This window comes from Falco cherrug, chromosome 12 (genome assembly GCF_023634085.1).
Source record: "Falco cherrug isolate bFalChe1 chromosome 12, bFalChe1.pri, whole genome shotgun sequence".
NCBI classification, from domain to species: Eukaryota; Metazoa; Chordata; class Aves; order Falconiformes; family Falconidae; genus Falco; species Falco cherrug.
The window spans coordinates 30,324,975-30,348,242 of record NC_073708.1 but is presented as its reverse complement, the minus strand read 5'-3'; the positions used below and the strand labels follow the sequence as shown (position 1 = coordinate 30,348,242).

Here is a 23,268-nt window from a genome sequence, read left to right as displayed (position 1 = left end):
TATATTCCATTCTTAGTGTCATTAGTGCTGTTTTCCTCACTGATTTTCATCAAGCTATAGTTTAATTTAATTCACTTTGTTATTTTGCAAAGCAGTTCGTATCCATTGGATTTCCCTTCTGTTGCTTTTAAAACCACCAGTGTCTCAAAACAGTGAGAAACTAAGTATTTTTAGCTTTGTTTTTCTTTTTTTGACATGTTCTGAGCATCCTAGGATTTCTGTAATACAGCCAATCAGTTAAAGCCAAATACTGGTAGCCTTACTAGTTAATTAGCGTCTCAGTTCATCAGCAATCACACTCAAATTAATACTGGAGTAAGCATATCAGAATCTCATCTTCCGTTTTCATTTAGGGAAGGTGATTTTGCAATATGTTAATTCCTATCGTGTGCAGTGTATTTAATTATCAGTGCTCTTATTTTTTGACCTATTTAAACTCAGATTTTAAAATCTTACAGGACTTGACTTGTTTCAGCTTGTATAGAGGATATGGAAAATTCAGTCAATTGCTAGGATTTGTTCTGTTAAGCGACACTGACATATTTCTCTACTCATTCACTTGGAAGGTAGGCATTTCTTTGACTACTTTGGTTTCTATTTAAGTGTATGCAGCTTAGGGTTCTTGTTGTAAATAAAAGTAACTACATGACTACAGTAGGAAAAATAACTTTAGATAATCAAGCCTTAATTGCCTGGATTAGTAAGGCCTACAATAATTAAGATACTTCGCAGAAGAAAGAAGCTATTCACATTTAATCCATTGCATCCATAGATTTTTGCTACATAGGCTTTTCTTTCAAAGACTGAAAGAAATGGTGGAAAGAATTATTTACGCTGATGGTGAGCTCTGGTATGTATGATAACAAATAACTGGTATTTCAGAGGGTCGATATTTTGGGAAGAGTACAGATAATTACTATTTATTGTTGTCTTCTCAGCTGCAGCATATCAAGAAAAAGTAGCTAATATGAATTACTTCCTTTGGAGATGATTACTGAGGAAACACTTCATGAGACTAGTCTGCTCTGATGCAGAAGACTCCATCCCAATGCTGCTGGTGACCAGAAAGCCAGAAGCTCTGCAGTGGTCCTTCCTCTGCAGACCCAGAGAAGGAAAGGCCTTTGAGTCGCAAGTTGAATTTTACACCACTGCGGTGGTGCTTAGTGCCGACTGTGGTGGAAACGCATCAGTACTGCTCTGCTAGTTAAACACCCCTAATCTAAGCAAGCTGTTAATTCCCAATACTGATGTATGGGTTTGGAGCATAGTAAAAGTGGGAATCAGAACCATGCCTCTCAAGAACACTGCTCATGTCTGTTTTTTGGTTTTTGGGAGTATTCTTCAGGGGTTTTAGCATATATACTGCATATGTACTGTACCATCATGTCTTCCTTTGGTTTTCTTGCAGTAGAGCATAAGTAGAGGAGATCTGAGTTTAGCTTGTTTATGTAAGCATGTTAGGTAGAATAAATTGTCTGCCTGCCTGCTGGGATACAGACTTTTACCAATATTTATTGAACAAGGTATAGGTAAATATTTCTTACTTTTAATCAGGATTGATTAAATTACAGTCAGAAAGTTGCCCCTGCTCCCTTTAGGCACATCACAACCTTGTTACCACCTCAAATTCATCCAGCCTTTCAGGAGAGGGTTTTATTAGCGCTTCCTAATCCCAAAATAATTACTCTAGACAAAGAGCTATTTGTAGAGAGCATCTTGTCTAAGGAAAAGGGGTTCACAAGAAATCACAGGCCCTAATAAATTCTCTGGTGCTCTGTGCCATGAGTTTCCCTGGTTGCCCTTGATCTTAAATCACAACTGGGCCATGCTGCTAAACAGCTGCTTGGGGAATGGTACCTCCGTCAACAGAGACGCCTGCTGCTTGGCGTGGTAGGGTTGAAATTTTATCCTCAGTATATAAGCTTTGTGTTTGAAAAAGAGCAAGAACTATTTGAACAGACTGGTAAAAGAGAGAGGAGACTTCTCTTAAAAGTTTACATTTGCCTGTAAGCAAACTGGGAAGCATGGTTGCACAGCATCCAGAAGTAGTTTTGTGCCCTGTGTGTAACAAGATGTGTAAATGTTTAGCATGTTGCATACGTAGGGACTGAATGTTGCAGTGCAAACTTTAAAATGTATGTTCCTCCATTACTCACTCCGTTACTGGAGCCCAGACTCTGCCAGCTCCTGCACCCCTTCTGTATCACAAGGGGAGAGCCAAATCTCTGAGGTGAAGGCTCAGAAGAGCCCACAGATGGTCCAAGGCAGGAGTCTGACATCTGCCCTGCTCTGCATCTGAGGTGCCCAGTGCCAGGCTGCACAGCTACATTTGCCTCTCGTTAAGGCAAGAGACCTGAACCCTCCTGGGATTTGCACTATTTCTTTGGTTATAAAGCAAGGGTTCCTCCTTCCTTTTAAATACCGTCACTGCAGGAAAAGGGGGATGATTTTGATGATTGGTGCTGCTGCCCTTTTATAAAATAGCTTCATGATTACAGGAGTAGGAGGTAAGAAACCCAGCAGGATCATTAATTCTTTAGTGTTTCCACTTTTTGGCATTACAGCTACCTCTAAGAAAGGTTCCTAATTGGGGACCTTACTGTATTTCATAAATCAGCAAATTTTGTGGGGTATTTTATGGCAATGACAGTACAAAAAACAAACCCCAAACAAACCTAGACTCTTTTATATACTTTGAGGTTGTTTATTTACTTGTTAATACAATGCTCACCAACACCCAGACTATCTGCTCAGTCCTATTCCTGTTTTAAGGGAAAATGCCTTTAGTACTGCAAACAGAGAAATTAATCATAACTGGCTTGTTCTACAAAACACACTCCCAGCAATGGGGAAGGTCTGATTATTATTTTTTTAAAAAAAAATTAATTTTTTCCCCCTCAAATAAGGAAACTTAAATTACTTAAGGGACTACTTAGCTTCCACTGGTGCAATTAGATTAATGTAGGAGGAATTTTGATTTATTTCCAGAGATGAATATATGTTTCTAGGTCAGTAACTCTATTTAGAACAAAGGATGTTAAAGTTTTTCCAAAATAAATCCAAATGTAGTATTAGGTGTGCTGCTCTCCATTCAGATTTCAGTTTAGTCTTCATCTGATTATTTTTTTCCCCTTTTCTTGAGAAGTGGCATGAGTCCAGAAGTGTTAAAGTTCAGAAGCAGTAAATGAATTGGGAAAGAGAGGAAGTGGTAATGAAATGATGATCTTCTTTTGCATTGCCAGAGGACTAATGTCAGTCCCCCTGAAGCAGTAGGAAGGGGACAGACAGAGAGGCAGGGACATTTACTAGCAGTAAAATATTCTCCAGAGTGGTAGAAATTAAAGTTAACAGTGGAGCGTTGAAAGGTATGATGATGTTGAATAACTGGGCAACAAAACAGCTGATACAATTAAATGCTGCTAATGTAAAACAATGAATGTAAAGGAAAAATAATATGCGCAAAGGTGGGTTCTCATTTCTCAATGGCCACTTTGGAAATCCCTGTGAAAGTTCAGTTCTACAGAACCAAGCGTTGGCTGTTCCTTTGAGCAGCTGCAGCATGGGGCAGGTGAGAGCTGATGGAGGCTGGGCTCAGAGGGAGCAGAACAACGTCTTCTTCATCCACCGCCTTGCTAAACTGCAGGATTCCTTACAATAATATGGTTTGGGCAGTAGATTTGTCAGTTGCTTGAAGTTCCAAAAGTAGTTGGGCAAGGTCAATAAATTAAAAAAACGTATTGGAGGCCACTGATTTGCAAATCTTGTCCCTTCTAGTGCCCGAGTCCTTGGGGCCTTGTGAGGATGTTTCAGGGTGGTATCACTGTCTGCTTTTCCACCCCAGCAAACTTAAAGAACTTTATTGACATTCAACACAGAATGCTGATTGCCTTGGCATCCATCTCTAGTCAGTGGATATCCAGAAGGTAATTTATATTTTGGTTGGTACTTAGTCGTGGGTGCTGTGGTGTGGATGTTCTCCTTGAGGTAATGCCGTTTCCAGGATGGGTGGTCCTTCAGTGAACTGTGGTTATTAGCAGAGAGGTGTGAAATGTGTTCTCAGCGAAATGGTTTACTTTACATCACGAGAAAGGTGTACTTGATGAAGACACAGCTTGCTGCCTGTCAGATCATGGCTCCCTTTCTATGAATCAAAAACAGGTTTCTGGGTTTGGCCCCTTGTATGCAACCTGGAGAATATATCGTGATGGATGGGAATCATATCAACTGAAACAAAAGTAAATGTGCAGCATGTTGCAATGTATACAACTGGTTTGGTAGTGTATCTGCCAACAAACTTCACAACAGAATTATTAAAACTCGACCTTTGGAGAAATGAAAAATCAAAGAATTAGTTGAGCCTCTGAATATTCAGGATGTCTTGCAAGACTGAAAATTAACTAATGTTTCTTGGGGAAAAATGTCCTCTGGCAAGCTATTAAATGTAAATTTTGAGGAGGTTATAGGTATCTATGCTTGTTTTAAAACAACAACAAAAAAAATCTTCTTACCTGTTAGATGTTCAGTATAGTATTCTTTCTTCTTGATAGCTAAGTTATGCAGGGGAATGTAAGTGTTGGCTTGAAAAACCTCACACCCTAAAAAAGCCTCAGCTCTTCCTCCTCCCCCAGTAATCCCTTTCTCATTCTTTGGACACCAAACCGAGACCCCACTTGTGGCCCACTTTTGGAATCTGCTGCCATCTACAACCACTTTCGAGTGCAGTTGCAAAGATTTGTGACTGAGCTAATTGCCCTACAGTATCTGAATGTACAGCCTGAGGGGCAGTTATTGCGTGTACGCCATGTACTGTAGTTTACCTGTAAACAGTCATTGGAAAGCAAAATGGTCCTCCGTGGTACAAATGCGTGTGTTCTGAGGAGTATTCTCTGTTCCCAGTATTCCTGTGTCTCAGGAGTTAGGATGCTTTTCTCTCATGTTTCAGCTTCTTGGTGGGTTTTATAAGGTGATCCGTTACATATAAACACGATCTATCCCTATTGCCAATAATGCTTATACAATTGTAGTCTGGGTACTAATCCTGAAATATAGTTTAGGCTCCTTTTGTATTCATGATAGATTTTACGAATCTTTCCCGTTGGTGATGTCAGCAGAATCTCTCTATTGAATTATGGATTAGATATTTAATCAAGGCCTGTGCATTATTATGCAAGTCACTTCTTTCAGTTTTCTCCTGAAAAATGAACTATAAAAAAAAAAATGATTTGCAATGGAATTGGGTGAATACCTGATAAATAAAATTCAGTTGTGCATGTTGTACCTCTGTCTAACAACCTGCAAATACAAAACATGAGGTGTATGTCCAGCAGGCCTTTCTGCTGGAAGCCAAAGAGATTTTCTACGTCAGTTAGAAAGGAATACAAAATTCAGAATCATCTCCGCTAACTCTGATGCACTTTTTCATAGTTGTTCCTGCAGATGCGAGTTTTAAAACATCTGTCCTGATGTTTCTTTTCTCAGCATCTTGAGTGGTAGTTGAGATGTGGCTGCAAGACCAGTTTGGGACCACCAGACTCACTGGTTTAGCAATTACATCTGTTTTTATTCCAAATTGTGTTTTTGTCCAGCTGTCTTTAAAAAGCATTTCTGTGAGTTGCTAGGATACGTTTCTAAAAGCAGAAACTGTTTACACAGCCTCAATATGAAAAATCTTTGTGTTTCACTTATTTCTTGCCAAGGCTTCATTACAAGGCACTGCTGAAGTTTACCAAGCTGTCAAAATTGCCATACAATCCTGTTTCTTTGTTTGTTGTAATCAGAGAAATACATAGCTGATTAAATGAATCTTGTTTTGTCTACTATTATTAACTCCTTCGCTGAGCTTGCCAGTGGCATTATTCAGATGGATGTTCAGGCAGCTCCATCCTGACGGAGCCCGATCCTGCAGGCGCTGCTGAACGAGGCGGTGCTAACCAAAGCCAAGCCGAAACATCTCCCTTCCGTATGCGCACACATGCCTCTGCGCTCTCTGCTTGACAAATGCCTAATCTTTGAGATGGTGAAAAGGTGAAATCAGATCATTTGAAGTAAAGTCAAGCCCACACATTTTCCTAAGGAAAGTACTGAAGTTTTAAGTGAAGGACTGGAAGTTTGTGTAGGAGAAGGGTGGGCTGGAAAAGCAGTACAGACCAGCCAAAAGCAGTGGCAGAGTTTGCATGATGCGTTCTGTGTAATTTTTAAATTGCTGCTTGCCAAAATACGATCCCAATGATCGAGTCTTCCTCATCTTACAACATCTGCTGTAACTTGCCTTGTCTTAAACTCTGAGGTTTTCTAACATGTGAAGTAATTTTTACATAACAGTAGTCTTTTTACTATAAAATCTATAGAGTAGAAATAATTTTTTCAACACCTAAATTATATTTTGATCTGCCACTTCAGGCTCACTCGTGATGTTTTTGATATCAAATACCGTGTATTTTTGGGATGTCATGGTGGCTGAAGAAAGATTTGGCATTTAAATCTTAAAAGATTTTTTTTTAAATGGTAGTTCTGAGATTAGTCTTGTTAGCCACCGTTGTGATTCTTTCAATCCAGCCCAACAGGCAGTTAAATAACTGCCATGGACATAATCAACCGTCAGATTATATTGAATGCCTGCAGACTCCACCAGAAAGGTCTAAGGGAAAACTATTACACATGAAACAAAACATAGCATTTAAATCCGAGCATGAGAAGCAGCCAGACAAAGGGAACACAGATCGCAGTTTAATTACCCCTGTAGAAGAACATTTACAAAATTAATATTAGGGCATTGGTAATTGAAAGCATTTAAAAGTCTTAATGCCCTCCTTTGCTTTTCTTTGATTAAAAAGGTCATTGACAGAACGTAGCTGTGCACGTATGTGGTACCTTGACCAAATACAAGAGTAGTGGCTGTAACATGCTCAGGTCTTTGCACAGCTCCTGCAGGTGCCAAGGACAGGACTCTCAAGGGTGGTACGCAGCTGCTTGAAATGGATGCCAGAAACACGCATTTGTAGTTAAAAGCTTATAAAAGTAGCTCTGTGGTTGATGACTTAGAGTTTCATCCTCCAATGATTCTCTCAGGTGCAACCATTCTATCTTGGCTGTATCAAGGCAACCTGAAGATTTGTTAATACACGAAGATGACAGAACATCAAAGGGTTTTAAGTCTTGTGTATCTTTCTGTGTTGTTCGGGGACAACTTCTTAATTGATGAAAGGTAAAGCCATCCCTTCCCCTCTTTCCTGGAAGCAAAGAATCCTATAGTTTATAGACATGTATAAGCTCTTCCATGGGACCTAGGAGGAGAGCAAGCTTGTGGCCTTCGTGCCTTTTGCATCTTGCTGTGGGCATTGCTCTGAGGAGTGTCTCTGTGTTTTGACTTATCAGTATGGTGCTAGAATGGCATAAAAGAAAACATAGTGAAGTGAAGAATTAGGCTCATCATTTTTTGCCTTAGGTATGATAGGACTATACATTTTTCAGTTGCATCTCCTGGCAGTGTATTAGAAGATGGAGTATAGGCTTAGGCAGTACTTACTTGGGGAGGAAAGTTAAAAGATTTTACTTTGCCCAGGTCTGAAGTTTTTAGGACTTTTAATAGGCATACAGTTGGTAAAAAGTGGAATCCATCACTTGGGTGCTGAAAAAGGCATGTACTGGTAAAAGCAAGGAGAAATTCAGAGGTAATCTAAATGTTTCAGCGGGGTATGATAAAATGAAGACAATGGTGATCTTGAAGACCTTTTGTTTGCCTGCAGTAGCACTGAAAACCTCCGAGCTGCTATTTGTTCTTGTCTTTATATGATCAGCTAGTCACAGATGGCCTTGTCTGGGTAATGAAGTCTTCCATCTCCCTGTTACTGTGCAAGTGTTACCTGCAGCTTGGAGTCATTCCTAATCTCTCACTGGGAGGGGTTAGATCTTGTTGAGCATGTGGGTGATGTAAAACGTTGTATACCCCCCTTTACTCCTGATAATCTGTTAATTTTGATGGCAAGATTTTTGTGAGTTGAGGAACTGGGGAAGCCTGGTTTCTTGGGTCTTGATGTGGATCTGAGCTCTAAGGAAAGACAAGCTCACAGTGTGGCCTTTCCTCAGCAAATCCATCAATAAGGTCTCACTCCTCTATTCAGCTGCCTGTTTTCCACTGACCGGTAAAGTGAAAAATTTGTAATATAGATGAGACTTGACTGAAATTGTCCCAAAGGTTCAGGTGTTAATGCAAGGAAGAATGGGCATGAGAAAGGGGGATGGTGTATTCCATTGTTTTGGACATTCCCACATACATACACCCATGGAGTCTGGCTGTGTTACTCTTTGTTTCCTTCGGAAAGCAGACTAAAAATAATGGCAGGGAGGAAGTGAAACAAGTTCTGTTACTACATAGTACTTTGTAAGGGAAAAACATTATCCACGTTTCTGGATTACCGGAGTGTTTGAAGCTGTGATAACCTAGTTGTTAGCAACCATAATTTAGTTTATTTTTTTTAAAAACATAAATATGACTTATTTGAAATACGTTGAATTAGGGAGCTCATGAATAAATATTTTGACATAATCAGAATTATATGGCTAGAAATTGACCTACTTTGCATGACAGATGCTTGAGAATCCCCCAGCTAATAGCATACTAACCTGGCATAGCAATGCCATATCTTATAATACACTAAGCTGCATACAGATATTAAATTATTAGATTGTTGGGTTTTTTTCACAGAAATTAGACACAGTCAGTTTTGTTTGTAAATGAATAAGTTACAGCCAAGTTATTGAGAAGGCATTGAGGTGCAGTCCAAAGAGGTCTTGTGCATTGTTTGATCAATGTTTTCAGTGTGGTCTCGTAAAATACTGTTAGAGATAAAAATAGCCAGAAAATCTTTATGGTACAAGCAACCCAGTAACTATAGAGTGTTACACCAAGTAGGCAGGTCTTACGCTCTTCAAAAGATAAGCACAACTGCAAGAGCAATAATAATATTTTATAAATCAGGTAATATTTTAATGATAGAAATAAAATCTCCCCCCCTTCCCCGAGGCTCTTCTTTACGGCTGTGTTGATTTCAGCAGACTGATTTTATCTGCGTGTTCTTGAAGTTAATATGGCAATGGTTTTGTACAGGTTAAGTTAATAGAGAACTCTGACCTTAGAATAGAAGTCTTCTCCTCCTTTTAAGTTTATATGCAATTTTTGGGGGGAAATCATCTTTATTATTTTAAGAAACACGGGTAATGAAACAATTCAGGTGCACATGGCACTGAGTATCGTTTCAGGCTTCATAAATTTTTGGTTTTAAGTTATAGCACAAGAAATAGTAGTGCTTTTATTTGTGAAGTACCATTGCTTTCTGTTTTTAATGGGAGAAAGGTAACTTTATCTTGGCTCAGTTTCAGTGAAGAAAACCCTCTTCTCTTTTACTTCATTCATGCAGTGAAAAATACTATCATATTCCATTTCATTACCCCCTTATTAGCTTTCCTGTTGTTTTCTCTGTTTTTAAAGAACTTCTGGAGACGAAGTCAACTTCGTTCACACTTTTTTCCCAAGGTCTGCAGAGGAATATGGTTTTGTTCTCTCGTAATATAGTCCTGTTACCACAAAGATATCAAAACCACATATATAATCTTGGCAAATAATACGTTCTTTCAAGCCTTATGCAGGGACAGACCAAGAGACCGTTCCTATCTTCTATCTTGGTTTATTCCAGCTGCTTAAAACTTCCTAGAACTCTGTTAAACTCTCCTTTTAACACCCATGCTTCTTCCAAAAAGGATATGATTTGGTCGTACATCCTCGGGGACTGTAAGCAGAGACGCCTTCAGATACTGCTCAGCTAGGGATGGAGCTCCTCCTTTCAGGCAACGAAGGCTTTGTTTTTAAATGTCATGTTTGGAGGACACTTGATTTGCAATTTGGGTTCTTTGGAAACTTCACCAAAGGGCAAGAGCTAGATGATTATTTGCCTGGGTTAGTTACCGTCACCCTTTTTGAGAGCTTCTTACTGGCTTCCACTGGAGAGTGGAAGGAGGGTTGTTGGTGACTTCTTTGTGGTTGCGCTGTACGTTCCTGCCGTTCTTTGGGTGAACAGCTCTGAAATACTGAACTGGTCTACAGGTAGCTCAGTATATTTGTTAGAATTTGCAAAACTTCTGGTAGCGCTAAGCACTCAGCTTTGGTCTTCTGTCCTGTTTCCCCTGATGTGCAACAGGCTCTTCAGATTCAAACATTCTAGGTAGGCTTGGGAGGCAGTTGGGTCCTTGTGTACTTACAACTCAACCCATTTACCCAGTGTCTTGAAAAACTGCTGCAACTTTTCCCAGTTGAGTACTTTCCTTTCCTCTTACTCGAAGTAGAGTTATCTGGTGGGTTTTCTCAGTTTGTTTTTGTCGTATCTTTCTACTTTTCTAACAATATTCTGTTTCATTCCTAGTTAGTCCTGAGTACCAGCCCAAAAGCTTTGCCTCCTTGATGTCTGATCAGTGTGGTTTCAGAAACGGAAGTTATCCTGATGTGCTGATCCTCTGTGGTACTACACACATAAGAGATGCACAAACCCCAATTTCTTACCTCTGGAATTCGTTATGGCATGGGTGTTTCACTTCTTATTAACGCTTTGCCCAAGGGTGATTGCCGGCAGTAGTCTTTTCATTTCTGCCTCCTGCTGCCACTTTGACAATAGGAACAGCAGCAGGAGGTAAAAATGAAAGGACCAGATTGAAAGAAGCACTTTGCCACTGCTGTAATTTTGAAATTGATGGTGTTTTTTAGCCCAAAGTCTCAGGAAAAAAGCTGCTTTCCTCTTTGCCTCCTATTGTTTTTCCAACAGGGAGAGACATTCTCTGATGTTGCAGAGGCAGTGGGAGGCCAAAATGAAAATAATTTTCTTCCTGAAACATTGGATAACAAAATGTGAACAGTTTCAGCAGGGAAATAGTGTTTTGGGTTTTTCTGTTCACTGCCATGTGGTGAATACTGGTATTTCAATTTCCTGTGGAAAATAAATAGCAGCTGCTTTTCTTATTGAATTAATGGGATCGTAGGGTAATTTCTACAAATCTATTTACTGTGCGTTTTTAATGTGTCATTTTCATTCTTTTCCTTTTTCTGTGTGAGAATAGGCTTTATAAGGTGGATACATAATTCCCCTCTGAGGCCACTTGATGCTTCTAATGCTATGGCCTCGGAGCCAGCTTTTTAAGCCAGGAACTTACAAGTCTGCACATTCCAGAACTGCATTTTATACCAATATCATCAGAACAACTGGTAAATCCAGACATAACTGGCAGTGCCACTAATTCCATAGGAATAAAGGTGAAAGATGGTTCTGCAGCTGCACTGTCGCATGGGTGATGTAGTTCCATTGTGGCAGGGCACGTGATGCTGCTTTTTTGCTGGAGGCTTTGCTCAGTGGCATCAGGGCTGAAAGTGTTACTGGGGTTGAGTGGGAGGTGGGGTGGAGTGAGCTTCAGAGGAGGCCAAGTGGGAAAGCTTCTGTGCTTCGAGACTGATGTCCACCTTCGCTTCCCCAGAAGACCAAGTCCTGTGGTTTAGGTGAGACTTCATTTGCAGCAGTGAACCAAACCACTCAAGGGACAGAAGCACAGCCACAGGCTGCATTTTGCAGATGTTTACAGCCTGTTGTGACCTACTGCATCATTTTGTAACTGTTTTAAGGAGTACTGGCATGAGTCTGCAGCAAAATAAAGTTTTGCATTGACAAAGAGGATGGCTCAAGGAGAAAAGTTGCCCTGGCACACAGCCATGATTTCATCCAGTGCAGTGCACAGTCCCATTTCTGTTGGTGCACGCAGCACTGGTGCAGTAGGAGAACACCGTGTTGACAAGAGAGGGAAAGTGTAAATCAATGAATGGCTATGTCCTTCTGCTTTAAGTGTTATGGGCTATTGTTCTTTTCTTTGGGGACTTTAGTGTCTATAATTATCTTGAATGGAAAGATTTTTCTTATGTTGAACATGTGAGAAGTTTGGGAATGTTAATCAGCAGAGCATAACCTTTTCTTAACTTGCTCTTTTTATAGTCCCGGAGAATTAACATTTATCTTAGGGCAGCACAAGAATTTGGCATTTGTATGAAGTGAACTGATTCTCCACCCTTTCTCTTTCTTTATACATAACAAAAACTAAACTCTTTGATAGACTCATCAACAGAATATATTTGTAGGCTTTGAAGTGTAAATTGTGAATTTGTGTGTCTCAACATGATTTTGGGGCGCCGCCTTTAAGCGCGTGCGTATCTGTGTGCTGGATTAGTTAAAGTCTAATTAAAATTGTTCCTGAAAACTACGTACTTAAAGCCAGATACAGGTAGACACATAAAAGCAGCTTGATTTCCCCTGCCCCCCCCCCCCTCCTAGTTCTGAGCACTTTTAGTTCTTGTACGATTAAAGAGAGTCAGGGGAATTCAGCAACTCTGCAAATCTTGTTGCGTGTTCACATACCAAAATAGTTACTGAGATGCTCATCTTTAAATGATCGGTGTAGGCTAGTGTTGCATCTAGTTTAAGATGCTTCTCAGTGCTGCAGTGGAACTTGGAAGGAGAGGCAATTGTGATTTGCTTTCCCCACAGCAAGTTCAGATTTTGTTGGGAAATGCCATGTTCTGGGGTAATTTAGCAGCACTATATGTTCTGGCCTGTCCTTGCTGCTATGCAAGTCCTGTATGAAGATTCTTGGCAGCAGATGGTACCTACTGGCTGCCCCCATGAGGGCTATTTTGCTTGGGTGTATTAGTACAGCTGTAACAGGTCCCTGGGTTTTCTGAGTGTCTGGGCTTTTACCGTACCCTGTCCAAATGCAGTGCACATATTAATGCCACTTAAGGATCATTGTAAAATCAATTACCTTTTCTTAGTCGATTTTTGTCTCAGAAGCAACCAATTTCGTACTGACATCCAGGCAGGCGGGTAAGGAATGAACTGGTTGATGACCTCTTTTCCCAAGGGCTTTATTTGCTTGACTTCTTGATGTCTGCTTGATTTAAACATTTATCCCAGCTTTGAAACATGAGATGACCAAAGTTTGCTAAACTATCTTCTGTCTTTTAAGGAGGAGAATGCACAGATACTTGTCCTCTCCCTTCCCCTAAACATCATTTTTATTCTGAATACCTAAAAGCAAAAAATAAACTGCCAAGATTTCCTTGTCTCACTTTTGGTCATTCCCCGGGGCTTGCTGAACAAGGCTACCCCAAAACGAAGTTTTATTGCAGTGTCTAATTTCAATTTGAATCAGTGTAGAATTTGGGGTTTTAGCTGCTTCTGCATCCAGCCTGTAAAAGGCATCTTACAAAATGGCTTTCCAAGATTTATGAAGACTTGCATGGTAGAAAGGCTGAAAGGAAGTTTAATTACATTCAGCTTTTGGTCATTTCTGTGTCTGAGGATGTGCCCATATACTGTCATCTCAAAGACCATCTAAGAAAATAAAATTGATCAGTGAGCCTTCTGGCTAAAACTAAAATGAGTGCTTTGTCATCTGCCCGAGGAGCGATGTGCTTAATCACTGCCATCTCCTGTGTGCTTGCGCTAGACTCTCCATCACTGAGATTTGTCCAAAATTTTAATCAAACATCATTTTATACTGAGCCCTTCTCTGTAAATGATTGAAATCTCTCGACATACTCACACATACTTCCTTGTACTATAAAGAAATAATTTAGTCTAGTCCACACAACTGTTTTGCTTTGGAAACAGTAAAATGTACATCTTGTTTTGTATCGGCTTGTGTAGGGCACCAAGTGTTAAGACAAAAAACTTGGCAGGTGCAGTTGCTGTCACCTTGTGAATGACATTTCTGCTCATAAAGCTCTGATCAAAGACAGCAAATAATATGGGAAGATCTTATTTACTTACATAGGAAACTTGGTTCTGAAAGTAGGGATGTGTAGGTGTCTTTGAGTACAGTAATTCACTGGCTAATAATGCCAGAAGCCATAAAATCTCTCAGTTGGAGGTTACTGTGAATAGCAGTGCTGAACAATTGGGAAGTACTGCTGAGATGATGGTCTGAATGATGATTGAGTTTTTGTGGAGAGGCCTTATCTGTGTTTAAAATTGTAGGTAATGTTTTTAAATTTAGCCGTAATAGAAGTCCGTTGAGCCTTCAGAGTGATTTCTGTGTCCCCTCTTTAAACTGTTTATCGTTTTCTGTGGAAATATTCTCAGTCTCTGCATTCAAGACAAATGTTTGTGTGTTTGCTAAAATGGGGCATTTTACCTTTTTCTGAGGAGAAGGACCAAAAGGTCTGAAGCACCATCAGGACAGGAGGGAGATTCTCCCTCTTGTTCCTCCTGCTAGGAGGCTCACATGCTTCCCGATGGCGCTCTTGGGCAAGGGCAGCTCATAGGAAGAGGCAGGGATCTTGGCAGGAGGAGGTTTAAAAGATAGTTTGCTGAGGTTTTGTGTTCTCGTACCTTGGCAATAGCATTTGTCAATACAGTAGACCCCAACAGGGTTCGCTGCTTGACCCTAGAGCAAGCTGTCTGTGCTGGGTAAGCTGGAAAAAAACACTCCAGAACACAGCTTGCAGGCTTCTTGGGAGTTTCCCCATCAGTTGATGACAGGAGAAGTTTGCATTCAAGTTGTACTCATGTGCTGTAACCAAGGTTTTGTATAGGATCCTATACAGAAAAGAGGTACTTATTCCCTGTAAAATGTTAACATGCTTTTTAAGGTTTTAATCCATTCCCGTAAACAGATTCTATTTACTACATCAGTAGTATTTTCAGTTGCTAGGAACTAGCCTTTATCAATGAAATAAAGTGTGAAATCCAAAGTACATCTTCATTTAAAAGACAGCAGTGATTGATGATGCGAGCAGATCTTGCTGCGAATGTGCTCTGGTCACTTGAGATGAATTACAGATCTTGCAATTAAACCTTTAAGTAACTCTTGTTAAAAAAAGTTAAAAACGGCTAATTGCAAGAAAGTCACTTGAGAAATACTGTTAAGAGGAAGAGAATGCTAGTGATGACACCAGAAGTTAAATTGTGTGCACATGTACTACTAGACATGATGTGTTTTCTTTTCTAAAATGTTATCTTAAAAAAGGAAAAATATTTTTTCTGTGTCAGATCTCTGGATGCAGCACAGTGAGTTTGTGCAATCATGCTCCCAAAGACAGTGACAAATGCGCAACCTGTCAACTCAAAGTTTTCAACCTCTAGCAGAAAAGTTCAATTATTAGATTAACAGATAGCAGGAGGATCTGAGAATTTGTGGGATTTTTTTAGTTTTCAAATCCCAAATGAGCCTGCTGCACTGAACTTTTTGAATGCCTATGAAGAAAGATCTGTGTTGCCAGGGTGCTGTGGTTTTGGTATCGAGATCCATCCCTTTGTGTGATGGATAGTTTTGAGCCCTCTGTATTGGACTTGTGGATCTGTGTAGCCACTGAGCAAAATGTGCCACCAAAGAGAGCAATCTGAGCTTTTCGTGAGTCCTTCATGAGCTGCTGTTTAGCTGCTGCTGTATTGAAAGGTACATGTAATTATGTATGAGTATTTTCTCTCTTACACCTGCTTATGTCCTTTTTTTTTTCTCCTAGGGAAATCTGTAGTTGATTAAAATTACTGTGAATTTTCTTTAGATAATTGATTCCAAATGAAGCTGTGTACCACGTGTGTATGTATATGTGCAAATACATAAAATTACGGATGCATATGTATGTGAACATAGGGGTGTATATATGCACAGTTAATAGGAAATACCTTTCGCTTAGCAATTAATTTAGTAGTCTTCAGTGTGTGTGGCATCTTAGAGGTCGTTCTGCACTGCAGTGTTTTGTATTTTCCACTGTGTTGGTGCTATAAAAATGCTAATTGTGCCCATGAAGATGTAGGGTGTTTTTAAGTGCCTGTGTGATTGTTTTTCAGCCCTGCGAGATACAAGGAGGTGTTATTTCAGGTTTTATAATTTGAATATGTGATGGATAGAACTTTGACAGTTTATTAGTTAGAAAAGGAAAAAAAAAAAAGGAAAAAAAAGACAGTGGCGTGTCGTTCTTCAGCGAATTGATTGCCAGGAGCATGTTATCGACTTTGGTGATAATATCATTATATATTTTACAGTCATAAAATCAAGAAATTCAGATTATGCCCTAAGGGCTTCACACATTTAAATAAAGGATATAGCCATTTCCAGGGCTATTGGTTTAGATTAGCATGTGCTATGAAGAATGTTTAGTGCGTTATAAGAACGTACAGAAAAAGCAACAGTGTGCTTATTGCAGGGATGCTTTTGTTTATTTTCTTTCTCTATTTATGAAATACACTCACTTACAGATCCCCTGGGAGAACGAACAACGTTTGCTCTAAATGTTAGCATGTTAATACAATGTTAGCTTGGTGCTCTGTTGGGCTAAGAGCTGAAATCAAGTATAATCCTTGAATTATACTGAGTGAGGATAAGTCTCCTTGAAACACCCACCAAAATACACAGTGCCTGGGAAGCAAACCTTGAATGAGCTGCCGTATGCAGCATGGAGAGCGTTACGTGGAGCCGGACAAGCTAATGCAAACACAGCTCTCCTCGATGTCAAGGTCGGGGTTGAATGGCAGCTGCTGCTACTGGGTCCAGCCTGGGGAGCAACCGCCTCCGGCACTGTGAGCATCTTCCTGCATCTTCCACACAGCTCGTGTTCCTCCCGGACTGTTAAGCAGACATGTCTTGGGACTGAATGTAGGTACTTGGGTTGAGTAATTCGGGGTTTGAGTTCAGGTCTGTCTCTAGCTTGCTTGAGGGAACTATAGTTTAAGGTCTATTGCCTTGAAAAAAAATGATTGTGTTAAAAACCTTGTTTATTACTTCTACAGTAGCTTTAGTGAGATGGATAAAGTACCTTAATGCTGATCATGATAAGCCTCTCTCTACTTTAGATGCAAGCTGAGAAGCACATTGCATCACCCAGCCCTGGGGATTTATTGTTCTCTTAAAAGACTCTGGAAGTCCAAGTGCAATGTCAGAACTCAGCAGCAAAGGTCATGTTTGCCGGCTCGCGCAGGAGCAGTGGGTCCAGCTGGAACACGTATGGCTTAAAGGTGAATGGTGACATCTACAGTAGTAGATAAAACAATTACACTTACATTTACATTTTAAGAGCCTCTGTGGATTATAAATCTATATGCTGCAAACAAAACATCCTTTTGCCTGTGTCAACAGCGCCACATGTTCTAATTAAAAGTGATCACCTTTCTAAACTGAATTCGTGTTACGTTGTTAGTGGGTTTTTAACATCTGCATTTTTTCTCAGTTTGGGACATGAGAATCTAATTGAGTTTAGTTTTGTTGATAATCTTGTTCCGTTTTGGACTGTGAAGTGCTTGTGTCGACTTGCAAACAAATGCCTGTGATATTTCTTTGCTTATGAAAAGGAATTTATGAAAGCAATTTAGAGCACACCATTGGAAAATATCCATCGGTCTTAGAGTTAAAAAAGTTTTAATACAAAACTTTAGAATCATTTTAGAATGACATAGTGGGGCTGGTCATCTGAAGAAGAATGCTGGGCAGATTCCTGCCTGTGCAGGGTATGGTGGACAACTGGGATGGGTACCTGCTGCTCACCCAGCGTGGATTTGACAGCTGTGGTGTTCTGTAGTCAAGAAATTCTAAAATGAGATCTGAGGAGATGTGTTGTGGAAAGAAGTGGTTGTCATTAAATATGGGCTTCTAATTTTGCTGTAGGTTATGGTCTAGTAATGATTTGAGACCTCAAGCTTCAGGTTTCCATAAAATACTCTTAGATGGTTTGTGAATGTCCCCCTTCCTACCTTTGAAATGTTATTTGCAGCTTGAGGAAGGCAAGCTGAGAGTGAAAGCCCCAAGATGTGGCTTCTCGTTACTGGAATAAAACTGAGCTCTGGCAGTAAGTGCAGCCCAGCATCCAGGATAATCCTCCTTCCCGCAGGCTGGGACCGAGCAAGTGCGGTGGCAGGGGTGGCTGGAGAGCCAAGCGCCACAGCGGGTCTCCGCTGACAAAGGCAGGAGCTGTGAAGAAGAAAAGATGACTCCGCTTGTTACACGGAAGGAAAGAGGCAGCTCTTCCCTGGGTGGGTTTCTGGCACGGGCTCAGCTCTCTGGTTTAGTGGTTTAATGTTATTGCTCACCCACCTCCAAAGCTTAAGAAGAATTACAGCCTCGTAATTCAGGCATCTCTTTATTTATGCAGTTTCAAACACAGAAAGAACCTTGTTCAAGAACTGTCATTAAAAAATACTTTTTTGTTTTAATGATGAGATGTTTATGAGAGTCTGGACTATCTGCCTTGTAAGTGTCCAATGTGCAAATGAAGTACCACCCCGCATAAATCTCACATCTCGGGAGTGCTGCAAAATCGACCGTACTGATGGTGTTTGTCATGCAGTAATTTTCCAGGCAGGGTGGAAGTTTTTCAGGGCTGGTTACAGCACCAAAATTTGGAAATACAGCGTCAGCATAGGTTGGGGGAGATCTGGGTATATTCTGAGAAACTATGACTGTTGCAGATGGCTGATTTATAATATAGGGCAGTGTGTGTGTGCATTCTCTGTGCTTTTTCATGGGACATATGCTCTAGGGTTTTATGGATGAATTTGTAGTCTCTAGTAATTTGCCATTTCCACCACAGTTTAAAATATCTACATCGTTTTCAGGTTGATGATTTTTCTCAGTCATTTATCCCAAAAGCACTTTATTCTGCTTAATCTGGGTCATAATTGACATGGGACTTGTGCGTAAGCAAACACAGTTATAAGTGTTTGAATGGTCTGTTAATGTCAGGGATTTAGTTACGTGCAGCAAAATAGATCAGAGGTTGGAAGAAGTATAAATGTTCAAATAACTGATGAATGCAAGGTCACTATCATGACCTGGACCCAGGAAACACTCTTGAACACTTACACGCTTGTGCTATTAGCTAACAGCTGCCTTTGGCTGTAATGAAGATGTAAGGTTGAAAATTGTTGGCAAGAAAGCTGTTGGAGTTGGATTTTATTTACTGCAAATCAACAGGATATCTTTGCAAGTGTAAAAGACATATGGAAAAGTCCACTGTTACTGTTGTACTTTGTTGTGTCTCCAGATGTTCTCCCTCCTGCCCCACTCTGGCGGCTGAAAAGGGAAAATGGCTTTTCATTGTTTTTTGCTGATGGTGCCAGCATCTGCCTTGACATTTCCATGGGGAATGATATTAGCAGTGTTCTGAGTTTCTGATTTATCATTTGGGTCTCATTAGATTATTTGTTTTTAATAAAATATACTGTAAAAGCATGAGGTTTCAACCCTGTTTAATTCTTCTGAAGCAGCAGGAGTGAAAACAAATCAAGGGAAACAGTCGGGTGGCCACTAAACTATCACAGCAACGCTTGCCAGCTGCCTTATTTTTAGGGGGCTATAAATGAGGCATTAAAACATTGCTCTAAGTTGATATTTTTCATTGGAGGGGATTGTATTTGTGTGCTCAAACACACTCAAAGATCTCCATATGCTTAAAATGGCTCTATTTTTTAGCATACATTTAGTCCATCATTAGTTCATGGCATGGACTGTGCAGTTCTCTGGGGGAAGGAGAACCAAATGAGTAACTTCATTTGGAAGTACTCTTCGTTGGTCATATGTGCTTCTAGATTTTTTCACAATGGTATTGTAAAAATCTCGGTTCCATAGTTCTGAATCTAGTTTATTCATCCACACTTGGTGGGTGTATGACAGTAACAAAGTTGACCCCAGTGTTGACTGCTGAAAAAGGCGCTTTTAATAGAAATGCTAAACAGTATAGCTTTTCCCCCCAAAGCTTCTGTACTTCTGCTTATCAAAAAACAGCTGCGCAGAAGCCGATTTTATTGTCAGTGCTTAAATCTGACCTTTCAAATAGAAATGAGCTTTGGAGAAAAAATTGGGCAAAAATTCTCAAATATAGGTGTCAAGACTAGATCCTTACCGTTTATAGCAGACTAGCTTTTTGTTCATTTTTTACAATACCTAGAAGGATGGGGCAAAATCTGTGACTAGAGCTCCTAGGTGATAATAGTATAAATTTGAGCAGTGTCAGTCCACATTTAAGCAAGTTTTCTGGTGGAATCTTTTGGGTCTGAGAAACTTCAAATTCTTTAAGATCTCACATTTTTGCTTGCTTCTTTGTGCCTTGGATGTTGTTTGTTTGGTTACTTGTTTGGTTGCAATTATTTACAGTTCACTGCTGGGTTTTTTTTGACATCCTAGCAAGAAATTCCACAGACAGCTGCAAAATATATCTTTAATCAATTTTAGGAAGACTGATTCCCTAACTAATGTATTTCTGCTAAGACACAGTATAAGCTTTTCTGCAGATACTCAGGAGGAAAAGTCTTCCCCACAAAGGTGTCCCTGTCATGGATTGCTGTAATGTCATTATCGTGTGGTTCAGGCTAGGCTGAGTGTTGTAATTTGTGTACATTGGTGCTGTGGTCTAAGCCCAGGTGGCTACTAAGTACCACACAGCCTCACTCCCCCAGCAGGATGGGGTGGGAAGAGAATTGGAAGAGTAAAAGTGAGAAAACCTGTGGGTTGAGATAAGAACGGATTAATAATAATAATAGTAGTCAAAATAATAGTAATAATGTTGTAAAAATATTGCAACAGCAACAATAATGATAATATTATTATGATGATAATAATAATAATAATAAATTTGTCATGAAAAGGAAAATAACAAAAAAGTAGGAGGGAAATAAAACCCAAGACAGACAAGTGATGCAAACGAAAAACAATTGCTCACCACCAGCTGATGCCCAGCCAGTGTCTGAGCAGCAGCCCCCAGCCAACTTTCCCCCCAGCTTCATATGCTGAGCATGACTTATGGTATGGAGCATCCCTTGGGTCAGCGGGGGTCAGCTGTCCTGGCTGTGTCCCCTCCCAGCCCCTTGTGCCCCCAGCCACCTCGCTGCTGGGCTGGGGTGAGAGGCAGAAAAGGCCTTGGCTCTCTGTGAGCACTGCTCAGCAGTAAGGGAAACATCTCTATATATTAACAACACTTCCCAGCACAAATCCAAACCGTAGCCCATGCTGGCTACTGTGAGGAAAATTAACTCTAGCCCAGCCAAACCTGCACAATTGGCCTTATCAGTACCGTGCTATCTTATCTTACACCCCACTGCTTTTTTATCAAGAAACATCTTGTGCCTTTTTTTAAGCTTCTCAGGGTGAACCCGTGAAAGCTGACTCTGCTAGTTGTGTTGTTTCTGTATATGTCTATAAGCAGAAAGAATAGAGCAAGGAGACAGTATTTCTTGTGGGGCTTTTAGAGCAGCGGTGTTCTACAGGCGAACAATAGAACTTGGTTTTCCATCACTGAAATGTTAATCGTGTAAATATTGCTGATACGGTTAGATAAGTTGGTATACAAAGAAGTAGTAGCCTGTTAGAGTTTTGTCTGCAAAATTAAGACTTCTCAAGTGTATTGGAATTAAAACAACCCATACAGATGAGAAGTTTTCAGATCCATGAGGTCTGATGCAGGCTTATCTCTTATTTCTGTAAACCTAATTTGTGTGCAAATTTCGTACAGAAGATTTCATGTGGCAACAATTCCACTTTGAATTCATTTGAGGTAGTAAGGCCAAAAGGTTTTATTGAAATGTTCGCATGTTTAGGTGTTGAGGTAGGAGTTAGATCTAATTTGCCACTTAATGGTGACTATTTATTCATTTATTTTCCTTTGCACTTGTGTAAATTTCCTTGTTTCCCTTATGTCTTTTCAGGTCAGGATCGCAGTGAAGCCACTTTAATAAAGAGGTTTAAAGGTGATGGTGTCCGATACAAAGCAAAACTGATTGGGATAGATGAGGTTTCTGCCGCACGAGGAGACAAGTTATGCCAAGACTCCATGATGAAGCTCAAGGTGCAGTGAAATTTTTAATGTTTACTATTATGGAGTCAAGGGGAGCAAATTTCAGCTTGAACTTTTACTCATTCTCCTTTCATGACACTGAGTCTCACTCTGGTTAATTATGTATTGAAATGAGTCAATTTTACATGAACTCCTGGCTGGTATTGCTTATCCTAGTTTAATTTTAATACATTATCTCTGAGTTCAGTAGTTATACATGATTGACACCACTGCAATTTGTCCACAAATTATAAACAACGCATCTGCAAATTGAGTAATTTTAGTATGCAAAGGGGGCGTTAAACCATGGTGAAGCAAAATGGTGTATCAGAATATTTTATATGACAGTGCTAATTAACTGCAGCCCTGCCTTTGACCGTTACCTCCTGTCAGGACAGGTGAGAGGGGATGAGTGACTGTGTGGGACATAGCCAGGTGTAGGGGGGACTGGGGTCCTTGTTGGGAGGAGTATGTCTCGCACCTCTCATGGCAGGATTGATGGGTTACAAAATCAGGAGGCAGTGCACTGGGAGGACAGAACATAAGAAGATAAAGAGGCATCCCCAGAGTATTGGGGAAGAAATGGAACAGTGCTAAAGGCAGTTTTTGAGGAGACTGTGAACTTAGAGAGCAGACAGAGCCTGAAGGTCCTAGTGGTGTAGGAGGGTGGCTTTCTGGAGCCTGACAGACATCTCCCTCTGGCTGAGTCTTTTCCTACAACCCTCAAGATTCATAAGAGCTCTCTATAGGAAGCATTCTTTACCTCACCCTGGGACATATGGAAGGCTGGAGTCATTGAGAAGGAAGGACAGGGCGTGTTTTCCTTGAGTGCAGTGTTGGCTGTTGGCTTCCTGTCTGCATTGTAGAGTTACAAGCTAGCTCTAGGACTAAACCCTCTGCAGTTTTTTCCCATGTTTTCTCATTCTAATCCTCTCCCTAGCATTCTGCCAAGAGAGCTGATGGATTTTCCATTACTGATTTTTTCAGGAGAAATCACTAAATGGTATCTTTTACACTACCAGCCGGCAGGGTTCCAGTCCCAAGGAACTGGGATGAATAAGTTATTCATGAAGAAACAGCAGAGGGTCACATGCATCTTATGGTTCAAGAATCTAAAAGCAAGATCTGGTAGATAATTTACAAATCAGCTACAAACATTTTATGACAAGCAAAAACTAATCTACTGGAAAAGGTGCACCATTGATATGTCACATCTGCCACAATATTCCTATCTGTTTTAATTGTATACCAGATATTTCTCATAATTTCATAGTTCCTATGCACAAGCGGTTTTGCCTCTCTCCTCCGTGGGATGCCATTTCCATGTCTCCCAGATAACCTGTTTGCGTAGTGGAGAGATTGATTTAAACATCGATGGGAGATGACTAAATCTATTAATGGAAGGGAGCATTACAAAATCA

General features: G+C 40.3%; 1 protein-coding gene across 8 annotated transcripts in view; it reads left to right on the top strand.

Annotated features, from left to right (window-relative positions):
• DAB1 (DAB adaptor protein 1) overlaps positions 1-23,268 on the top strand; it is a 168,071-nt gene that overhangs the window by 80,011 nt on the left and 64,792 nt on the right. For 4 of the 8 annotated variants that reach the window (XM_027806953.2, XM_027806957.2, XM_027806958.2 and 1 more), the window contains exons 2-3: positions 16,881-17,042; positions 21,720-21,859. In XM_027806953.2, the coding sequence (XP_027662754.1) occupies positions 16,961-17,042; positions 21,720-21,859 (222 nt within the window). In that variant the 5' untranslated portion in view covers positions 16,881-16,960. The remainder of the gene's footprint in view (positions 1-16,880; positions 17,043-21,719; positions 21,860-23,268) is intronic. The other 4 variants (XM_055724867.1, XM_055724866.1, XM_055724868.1 and 1 more) reach the window with 1 other exon arrangement.